The sequence below is a fragment of the Eutrema salsugineum genome, unplaced genomic scaffold (genome assembly GCF_000478725.1).
Source record: "Eutrema salsugineum unplaced genomic scaffold, Eutsalg1_0 scaffold_14, whole genome shotgun sequence".
NCBI classification, from domain to species: domain Eukaryota; kingdom Viridiplantae; phylum Streptophyta; class Magnoliopsida; order Brassicales; family Brassicaceae; genus Eutrema; species Eutrema salsugineum.
Window position 1 is genome coordinate 3,708,939 of NW_006256877.1, and position 11,757 is coordinate 3,720,695.

The following is an 11,757-nucleotide window of genomic DNA, read 5'->3' on the forward strand; positions in this document are numbered from 1 at the left end:
AACAAAGCTTTATGATAATGTTGTAAGAAAAATTAAAGAAGAAGATAGCTTTGTGACATTCTAATTCGAATCCAATATTAGGTCGCAGTATGAACTGATTCAAAACAAATATTGGGTCGCAGTATTCATTTACAAGCTAGGGCTCAAAGCTTACCAAACTACTTACCACTTTTATAATCGGACTTTTCTCTTTTGTTTTTATTGCATGGGAATAAATTATGAAATGATTACATAAAAGGAAGAGGGAGTATAACAAGTTACCATTAATAATTGTATTCTTCGTTGCTAAGTATTCACTATTCAGATAGGTCTATATATGTATAGGTAGCGTACGTATCTTGTATGTATGTGTGTGTTTGTGTAAATAAATGCTAATGAATTATGAGATAGACACAATCTTTAGACTTTTGAAGAGTGGCCATAGGCTGTTTTTCTCAATTTTTGCTTACCCTTTTTTGCCTTTTTCCAAAGTTGTTAGATTTTTTGTGCAATTTTATTTAAAAACAAAAAAAAAACAAATAAGGCAGGTGTTCACACGCTAATGCTAAGAAAATTTATTCTGTAAAGTCTAATAAAGGAAAATGTGAAGCTACCATTTGAGGTATGTAGTTTATATGTAAATTATATATAAACATGAAAAGATATTTTATTTTTTTAATTATCAAAATAGTGTAACATCCTAAACTATAACTAACCATAAGCCCTAAAGGAAAACAATATATTTCCCCTGAAAACTTTCATATAATAATAAATCTCTCTGAAGTTTGACCTTCGTTTTAATTCTCTTTTTTATCAAAGTTTTAATTCTATTTCCCCATAAAATTAAAATTTTAAATTTGTTTATTCATATATATCAATTTTATCGGTTTATAACTTAAACTAATCTAACCGAATTAATAATCTAAATCAAATATAATTTAAACCCAATGCAGAAAAAAAAAACAAAAGATAAGTGGTCCCACTCTCTTCCTCGCGAGTCTTTTTTTTTTTTTTTGACGTGACTCTTCTTCTTCCTTGTTTGCTGAAATACAAAATCAAAACAAGACAACTGAAAATCTTTTCAACTAAAACTAAAATTAGTTCTTATTGATATTAAGAGCAAACCCATAATTTTTTTTGTAAACCATAACCTTTGAAACAAGACAATTGAAGAAATCTTCTAATCAAATTAAACTCAGAAAAAAATTAAACTTAGAAATTAGTTTTTATTGAAATTAAAAACGTACATTTCTGCTTTGATTCGTTCAAGACTAATCATCTTTTCGGTCCTTCTTCCACGTGAGTGATCCCAACATCATAGAATTTGATTTCGTTTCTAGGGTTTTAGTTCTGCGATCTGGGTTTTGATTCATGATTCTCAGATCCAAGAAGAGAACAGTTCAATGGAATTGGAGGAGTTCAAGGTTAGCAGAGAGTTTTCATGGTCAGAAAAACGCCTAGTTTGATTGAAAATTCCCCAGTCTTCGGTGTGTTTGAGGTTTCCGAGTCGGGTAATTTCCCGAGACGTGAAGAATATGATTTGAAAGACATTGAGGCATTAGTTTGGTTTAAATTAGGTTAATTTGGTTTCTTTTGGTATTAGTTTGGTTAACAATTAATTGGTATACAATAAACCGATTAAATCAGAGTTTGTGGAAAAATTGATTTGGAAGTTTGATTTCAGGGGAAAATAGGTTTCCAACTTCTATCTATCTGATGGAGAAATAGAATTAGACTTTGATAAAAGGGGGAATCAGAACGAGGGTCAAACTTCAGGAAGATCTATTATTATATGAAAGTTTTCAGGGGGAAATAGATCGTTTTCCCAAGCCCTAAAGAATAAACTTTACCCATGAATCCTAAACTCTAAAACTTAGATACTTCATTCTGAAATATAAAAAATGATATATTCATTACTTTTTAATAATTTAAATTTAAAACTCTTCTTTTGAGTTTTTCCAACTATCCTTTTTTATTCTCTAAAAATTTGAACAATTCATACCAACTTTTCTTATTAATAATATGACAACGTTATTTTTTGACGAGACTGATGATTGATGAGATACTATGATGTATCCTAGAATCCGTTGGAAGAGGTTAACGGCGCAACGGCTAGTGCTGAGCTGGCAAGAGGATAAGATCAATCTAACGGCTATGCAAAGACTCGGAAGGAAGGAGAGGGTTTGACCACGAGGAAGAGAGTCAAAGCTATATAAGAGTGTAGTGAGCCGTTAGGAGAGTTTATGCAAATTGTATTCTAGTTTCTGTAAAGAGAGCGTCATGAGCTCTAGAGGATCGTTATGAGATCCTGGATTCGAGAATACATTTGTAATTGATCTGTAATTCTTCTCTCATATCAATAAAGAGTACATTCAGTAGCTGAGGGAGATCTAAACTCTATCATTGGTGCGGTGACAAAAGACGAATCTAACGCGATGTCAAATCGAGAGGCGACACCGACGAATCTCCAGTTCGCCGACGAAGAATCGGAGCCAGCGACGGAGCTAAGGGAACGAGTTGAAGTATTACATGGAGGATTGAAGAGATTGTGTGAATCCAAGGTGGAAACAGAGACGAGAATGTCAGCGATGGACGAGAAACTAAACGCGATGCTGACGATGATAGAGAAGCTGATTCTAAACGCGAATAAGGACGGATCGCGAGCTTCCGGTAGACCAGAATCATTGAATGAGCAATTCCAGGTACGATCTTCTCAATTGGAACATAACCGGAATGATCTACCGCTAGGTTATCGAGCTGGGAATTTGAATGTAGCGAATAGAGAAAGCATGCTCAAAAAAATTGAAATGCCAAGCTTCGACGGTACCAAACCGTATGAGTGGATAACAGATGTGGAACATTTCTTCTTTGTGGGACGTTATGTTGAATCAGAGAAACTGGATCTGGTAGCTTTGAGCTTATCAGGAAAAGTGAGGAAATGGTTTAGATGGGAGGTACATCGGAATGGATTCAGAAATTGGTCAGAGTTTAAAGAAAAGTTGCTGCTACGTTTTGCTGAATCAGTGGACGACGAGCCAGAGAACAGATTGTTGTCAATACGTCAAACAGGATCTGTGAGTGCTTACGTATCGGAGTTTGAGGAGCTGTCATCATTGGTATCGGGTTTAGAAGACAGATATTTGATCAAGATTTTCTACAAAGGATTAAGTCAGGAAATGCAGGAAGTGATACGTATGAAGGAGCCAGTGGGGTTAAGGGCACATATTGCTGCAGTTCTGAAAATGGAATCAAGCACTTTCTGTAAAGTGGTGGGTGATGCAACTCGTACAGAATACAAAGGACAGATTCGCAACACCGGGCAACTAAGAACTTCATCTTGATACAACAGCAACAGATATCAAGCCCAACGCGAAAGTACAGGAGGAAACTGGAATGGAGTGGGGGCTGGAAACAGTCAGAATAAGCCACAACCGAGCGGAGGTGAACAGAAACTGAATAAAGAAGCCCAAACAACAAACAGACAGGAATTGAGACCAAGACAAATGTACTCAGACCTGCAACTAGATGCGATGAGAAAGGAAGGATTATGTTTTAAATGTGGAGCTAAATGGTCCAAAACACATGGAAGAGAATGTCCAATGAAAGAACTAAAGATATTAACAGTCATTAATGGGTATGATATGGAAGTTCTTGGGGAAGAGGAGGACGAATACGAAGGAGAGCAGGCACTAGTGGTGCAGGATTTGATGGTTTTAACACTAAGCTCATTTTTGGGACTTCATTCTCCTAAGACTACTAAACTCTATGGTAGGATTGGGAAAGACGAGGTGGTAGTCTTGCTCGATAGTGGAGCATCACACAATTTCATTTCACCAGAAATTGTGAACAAGCTACAACTGAAACTTTGTGCGGATAGTAGCTTGGACGTGTTGTTAGGCAACGGGATTACAGTCAAGGGCACAGGCATATGCCGAGACTTAAACTTCCAGTTGTCATCTGTTAACTTCACGTCAGACTTCATCTCGTTAGAACTAGGAATGGTGGATATAATACTGGGTGTTCAATGGTTAGAGACATTAGGAAAATGCAAAATAGATTGGAAGAAGCAAGAAATGTCATTCTGGCATGAAAGAGAACTAGTGACATTATACGGTGATCCAAGTCTACATTTTCCTACTCTATCACTGAAAACCTTGTTAGCGAAGTCTATTATTGAAGAGGAAGGTGTAGAACTCTTTAGTAAAGACTTAGCAACATCTACAGAGATTCCTAGAGTGCCGTTGGGAGTAACAGCTGTATTGGAACAGTTCACAGAAGTTTTCAAGGTTCCTACAGGGTTACCCCCATTCAGAGGCAGAGATCATGCAATAAACTTGAAGCCTGGGGTCTCAGCTATCTCAGTGAGACCATACCGATATCCACATGCAAGTAAAATTGTTATGGAACAAATGGTTCAGGATATGTTGGCTTCAGGGATTATCAGACCCAGTAATAGTCCATTTTCGAGTCCAGTGCTTCTGGTTCGAAAAAAAGACTCTTCTTGGAGGTTCTGTATCGATTATAGAGCTTTGAATAGAGCAACAGTTCCTGATCGCTTTCCAATACCGGTAATAGATCAGTTACTGATGAGTTACATGGTGCCAAAATCTTTTCAAAGCTGGACCTTCGATCAGGGTATCATCAAATAAGGATGAAGGAATCAGACATTGAAAAAACAGCCTTCAGAACTTTAGAGGGCCATTACGAATTCCTAGTCATGCCATTCGGCTTGACTAACGCACCTGCAACATTTCAAGCTCTTATGAACTCAATATTCAGAGAATTCTTGCGTGACTTCGTGTTGGTTTTCTTTGATGATGTGCTGATTTACAGTAAAAGCATGAGTGACCACGCAAGACACCTTACAGCTGTGTTGAAGGTTTTTGAAGAACAACAGCTTTTTGCAAATAAAAAAAGTGCTTATTTGGCCAGAATCAAGTGGAATACCTTGGCCACATCATTTCGGAACAAGGAGTGGCAACAGATGCAGTAAAAACGGAAGCCATGAGAAAGTGGCCTACACCAAGAACCGTGAAACAGCTTCGAGGATTCTTAGGTCTCACAGGATACTATCGAATATTTGTTAGAAATTATGGCAGCATTGCAAGACCTTTAACAGAATTATTAAAGAAAGATCAATTCTTATGGTCTGAAGAAGCACAGAAAGCGTTTGACAAATTGAAGGAGGCGATGATAACAGCACCAGTGTTGGCTCTTCCGGATTTTGACAAAGTATTCATCGTAGAATCAGATGCATCAGGCTATGGGCTAGGAGCAGTTTTAATGCAGGATCGCCAACCTATTGCTTTCTTCAGTCATGGACTAACGGCTCGGGAACAACTAAAACCGGCATATGAGAGAGAGCTGATGGCCATTGTGATGGCAATTCAAAAGTGGAAACATTACCTTTTGGGTCGAAAATTTGTGGTACACACAGACCAGAGAAGCTTGAAATCCTTATTGGAACAGAAATAAGTCAACATGGAGTATCAACGTTGGTGGACAAGATTGCTAGGCTATGAGTTCGACATACTCTACAAACCCGGATGTGAGAATAAGGCAGCCGATGGGTTATCAAGGATACCTGAACCACTTTCAGCGACAACAAACTCTATGCTATTGGCCTTAACAGTTCCATCTGCAGTACAGTTACAAGATCTGTATGAAGAGATAGCAAAGGATTCAGCAATACAGAAGTTAATACAACAGCTAAAGGAGGGAAAACAGATGAGTTCTCATTACAAAGTGATAGAAGAGAAACTATGGTACAAGAAGAGACTAGTGATTTCGAAAGTTTCCAAATTCATTCCCTTGATTCTTCGAGAATGCCATGACAGTCAGATGGGAGGCCATTCAGGGGTTCTGAAAACAAAGAAACGAGTGCAACTGTTATTTCACTGGGAAGGATTACAACGTTCAGTACAGCAGTATGTAGCAGAGTGTGAAGTTTGTCAAAAGCATAAATATTCAACATTAGCACCTGCAGGATTGCTGCAACCGTTGCCCATACCAGTGGCTATTCGGGAAGACCTGTCAATGGATTTTATAGAGGGATTACCAACTTCTCAAGGCTTTAATGTGATAATGGTTGTGGTGGATCGGTTAAGTAAATACAGCCACTTTCTCAGCCTCAAACATCCATTTAATGCCAGTGATGTTGCTTTAAAGTTCCTGAATGAAGTGGTAAAGCTACATGGGTTTCCGAAGAGTATTGTATCAGACCGTGATAAGATCTTTTTGAGCAACTTCTGGAAAGACCTCTTTCGTCTATCAGGCACGCAACTGAAGTTTAGTACGGCCATTCATCCACAGACGGATGGACAAACAGAAGTTCTCAATCGGTGCCTGGAAACTTACTTAAGGTGTTTTGCTTTGGGTCATCCTCGAACATGGCACAAGTTTTTAGCGTGGGCAGAGTTGTGGTACAACACTTCGTTTCATTCGGCCTTAAAAACATAACCATTCAAATTTGTCTAATGGTAGGGAACCACCAACACTCATTTGCTTTGAGCAAGGATCTACCAACAACTTTGAATTGGAAGTCATGTTAAGAGAGCGTGATGAAATGTTGGAAGTAGTTAAAGCCAAACTAGAACGAGCTCAGCAATTAATGAAGAACAATGCGGATAAGAAACGCAGGGATGTGGAGTTTGAAGTGGGAAAATGGGTCTTTCTTAAACTCAAGCCATATCGACAAAGCACGGTGATTCGAAGGTTTTGTCAGAAATTAGCCGCGAAGTACTTTGGGCCATACCAGATCTTAGAACGAATTGGCAAAGCGGCCTGTAGACTTGATCTTCCCACTAACTCTAAAATTCATCCAGTTTTTCACGTTTCCCAGTTAAAAGCAGTAGTGGGAGCAAATCACACCGTACAACCAATGCCTCCGGTGGATTCGGATTTGTTAGAAACAGAGCTGCAACCGGAGGATATACTAACTTCGAGATACACGGAGAATGGGGGTATTGAATATTTGGTGAAATGGTGTGATCGTTCAGACTTGGAGAACACTTGGATATTGTCAAAAGACTTTGTGAAGCAATTTCCAACCTTCAAGCTTGAGGGCAAGCTTGCTCTCAATGGGGGGAAGTATTGATAAGCTTCATAATGTCTATTACAGGAAGAAGAAGAAGGAGTTAGTTACAGAGCCGTTGGAAGAGGTTAACGGCGCAACGGCTAGTGCTGAGCTGGAAAGAGGATAAGATCAATCTAACGGCTATGCAAAGACTCGGAAGGAAGGAGAGGGTTTGACCACGAGGAAGAGAGTCAAAGCTATATAAGAGTGTAGTGAGCCGTTAGGAGAGTTTATGCAAATTGTATTCTAGTAAAGAGAGCGTCATGAGCTCTAGAGGATCGTTATGAGATCCTGGATTCGAGAATACATTTGTAATTGATCTGTAATTCTTCTCTCATATCAATAAAGAGTACATTCAGTTGCTGAGGGAGATCTAAACTCTATCAAAACCCTGCAAGATAGACAGCACGAACTGCAAGCTGTTCGAAATCAGAAGGAGGATATGGCTGCTTGAAAGCAAAATGAGAAAAGAGTTGAAGAGCTTCATCATATCTTAGGGATCTGACTTCATACAGATCCCTCGCTCCAGCGTCAACAAGCAAATTCTTGTTCTGGCTAATAAGAATGACTCTGCTTTCTGGAGCAAACCATTTAGCGTATTCAATGATCCACTTCCCTTGTTCGATGTTGTTCACATTATCAACGATAAGGAGAACTTTCCGGTTTTTACGCCTTGCTTCGGTAATTTCATGCCCATCGTCATCTAAACTTCTTATTACCGTTGGATCTTCTTATTCCCCTTCGAGTTTTAGAATCTTGTCTTTCATGTTTTCAGCATTTTCAAGGAAAACATGTGTCTGAAAATTTACAGAGATCTCTGCATAAATGTACCTTGCAAGTGTTGTCTTCCCAACACCTGTTCTACCCCAAATGCCAATGGTACTAACCTCTTTGTTAACTTGTGAAGCCAACAAGTCATGAACCACTTTCAGGTGACGATCCATTGCAACAAGGCCATTCAAATCGTTTGACGTGGAAGAGAGACACAGAAAATCAATAATATGAGCAATTTGCTCGAGAAAATCTGATTGGCCCATACCAGCAAGACTCGGAGATAATGATGGACTATCGGCGGCAATGTTAGCCAATTTGGTAAGTGCAATTCTCCAACTTGGCGCATTCTCCGGATATTCTTGGTAGATTTCTTCTTCCACATCGAAAGAGAAAGCTGTAAGGAAGATGGGTATGACCGTCAGTGAACCTCTCTCTTGAAATTCGAGTATTACTATGAGCTCTTCCAGGAACCCAACGGAACAAAGTTTGGTCTCAGACGTCATCACAACCGCAACTTTCGACTCTTCCAAAGCCTCGAGTGTCTGTTTATCAATTGGTCTGACTCTCGTCTTCTCTCAGCTGTTGGATTCAAAAGTTTTAATGCCATTTCGAAACAAATGACCTTTGAAAATTGCGTGGCTAGTGGTAGTGTTGCAGAAACTTAGGAAGACATCCACTTTCCTTTCAGCAAACAAAGAAGAAGAAGAAGACATTGGTTTGGTTCCAACAATGTCAAAAAGCTTCAATTTTGTCTTGCGGTAAGAGAGATAGAATACTAAACTTTTTTCTTCATTTTGTGAGTCATTCAGGATACCCTTTCTAAATGAGACCCACGGGTTACTGTCGACATTTTGTAGACTAGCATGATTAATCATTGGCCACCTAAAATGAAAGAAAAAAATAATTTGATGGGGAAAAAATCTATATCTAGTCTAATGTTATTGACCAAATTGCCACTTTAAGATATTACCTACTGAAAACGGCTTATTCCCCTACGAATTTTATGCCTTTTGAAAGTCCATACACATACTATTGAACAATGTCTATAGCTACATGAATTATTGAAATGTGGCCAATATCACCAAAACCGTAAACGGTGTGAATTTTCTGTCAATGTTTAATGACGTGGTTGACATGTGGCATACGAGTTTACTATGGTATATGATTTGATCGGATTTTTTTTCTTAATTACAGCTGCTCAAAACGATGTCGTTTTTTATGGTTTTTCACAAAAATGCACTATTAGAGTTTCGAACACACAACCTTCATGTTAATTACTTATTATCTTACCAAGCTGAAGACATTTATTGATTAAAATTATCTAAAAATATTTATATCGATATCCCTGTATTATTTCTCTCTTTGCAAGATATTTATTGATCTTGGGTTTTGCGTTGAGCGACAAAAATATTATATCGATATCTCTTGGGATGTTGAGAAAGAAGTTCCAATCTTGGTTTACGAATACATTCCCAATAAATATCTGCTCAAGCATCTACATGATGAATCTGATGATTACACAATTTTGATGGTAAGCTATGTTAAGGGGTCTTCAAAATATCTATATGAAGAGATTTGGCACCATTTTGATGCCCATGTCTGGCTAGATATGGTGCACTGCTTTGCCCTTACAGGTGATTTTTGATTCCTTGGCAATCTTTATTCTATGATCCTTATTTTTGATGCGGACATTATGATGATAATTGATAAAGCTGCGGAATTGTCTGTGTGTTCCAAGAGAGAGCTGAGAATTGCCTTGATGTGTCTACATAAGCATTTTGTGTGTTTGTGTGTGTGTGTCTCGAGTTCAAGACCTGGTTACTCAGAACATCAAGAACCAGTCCACAACAGATATCATATTGGGAAGATTATAGACATGGAGGCTAAACTCAGATTGCTTCAAATGGAAAGTCGTGAGATGCTCATTCGCCTTCAAGAGAGGTGATAGAGCTGAATCTGAAATATCTTGGCCAATTTGGCTCAGTGAGTCCAAGCGTTTTGAGACCATCTCTACTGTCGTTTATTTCTCATCTTCCTTCTTTTGGCACTGCCGCAGAGTGTCTGCTTCCAAGAAACTGAGACGTGTTACAAACGGGATCACCAAGCCACAAAGAGTGGTCTGTTCAAGTTCCTATGCTGATCATATTTCTAGTCGTTCTTACTTGTCATGCTTATGGTTGTTATTTTCATGTTATAGCAGCACAAGCACGTTAATTTCATTTTCTGTAGAGAGGTGTTACTCAATGTGTCAAGACTCAAGATTGATGCAGAGGATGTATTTACCAGATGTCTAGGCAAGTAGAAGTTGACTAACTCCATACTTAGCAATAACCGTCACACCAACAAAAAAAACAAAAAAAAAACAACTTGAGCTCTCGTATTTTGACTCTTTTGACCAAATTCTGATACTCTAAAAAATTTCAGGTTTACTTAGTATTTAAAAAGAAAGGGTTGTAGAGTCGATAATACTTGTGTGGCACCTCATGTGCCATTGAATGCTATTCGTAACTCCTGACAATGATTTCGTGTGGAAGGATCAGATAAACCTCAAATTACAAGATTAAGGTTCTGTCTCCATTTTAAGCATACCACTAATGGGTTGAAACAACTTATTAGTATTGAGATCTGATGCTTTGCTTTGTGCAGACAATGACATCAGATGAAATCAAAGAAACCACAGCTAACATGTGAGAACTGAGTCAGAGAGACATGTCTCACCAATGCAGCCTTGTTCATTAATACCCGAGCATTCACAATCCTTTACCATCTCTGAAAGCCTAAGCTTCCATAAACTTATCATTCCATTTTTGATTAGCATTTGCAGAATTGGTCTTTTTAATGTAGTTCATCTTGAAATCTGTGTTTTTAAGCAGACTTTGAATCCACAATTCTTGAAATATACTGTATATGGGTTGTGGTTGACGTGGTTAAACTCGGTTTCTTTCTTCGTTTGGTTATCAAGATTCTCATAACTGGTAGAAGTCGAGAGGAGTGGATAGCTACATTGCTCAAACTCAAGCGAAAATATATTGGAAGTGTGGAAACTTATGGAAGCATCACAGGGTATAGGTCAGGAGGAGAGGGAAGCCGCTGAAGACATAATGGAAGGGAAGGAATCATCACAAGATGAAGGTGAAGAGGAGAGGGAAGCTGCTACAGACATAATGGAAGGGATGACATCATCAAAAGATAAAAGTCAAGAAGAGAGGGAAGTTGCTGCAGACATAATGGAACGGAAAGAATCATCACAAGATGAAGGTCAAGAGAAGAGGGAAGTGGCACTGCGTAAACGCAATGAGAAACAAGGTCAAGACCTTGTGGAAGCATTAGAAGACATTACGGAACCATCAACATTTTACGGATAAGAAAAGCAAGCGGTATGAAGAGGAGAAGCATCAGAAGACAAAGATCACTTGTAAGCATCAAGAAAAAAAAAAAAAAAAAAAAAAGAAACGAGCGTTATGAAGAGTCACCTTTATCATTTCCCTTTTATCCTTCTCTCTTTCCTTGAAGATAATATGAGTATGAAGCTTACTAGTACCCAAAAACTCCACCTATTCTTCTGTTTCCTGAAACTGTAAAGCTTGTAAACTTTAGAAACATGCGATAAATTATTATTTTTGAGCACTGCAAAACACTGAAATAGAGGAACAGAAACCAGCACGGAAAAGAAAATTCTGCTTTTGATGCAACTGGATAATGATACAGGAAAAGTGCAAGATCGTGCCAACTTACAAAACCATCTTCGAGTGCCATCAAATCCAAATCATAATCCATCACTTCTTACTCTTTATCCAGAAGCTGCACAGTAATATATGTACCAAGATTCTCAGAAGTGCCCCCAAAAACAAAATCTAAAGAAGCAAACATGTTAAAGTTAAACAGAAGACGAAAACGAAAGAAAAAAAACCTTGTTAAACAGAATGTAA

General features: G+C 38.3%; 1 protein-coding gene across 1 annotated transcript; it reads right to left on the reverse strand.

The window, feature by feature from the left end:
* Nucleotides 1-7,437: 7,437 nt before the first annotated feature.
* Nucleotides 7,438-8,506, reverse strand: LOC18022405 (disease resistance protein CHL1). Its single transcript, XM_024158986.1, is given in 1 exon segment — nucleotides 7,438-8,506. A coding segment is annotated over 1 exon segment (894 nt). The 5' UTR covers nucleotides 8,332-8,506.
* Nucleotides 8,507-11,757: the final 3,251 nt, after the last annotated feature.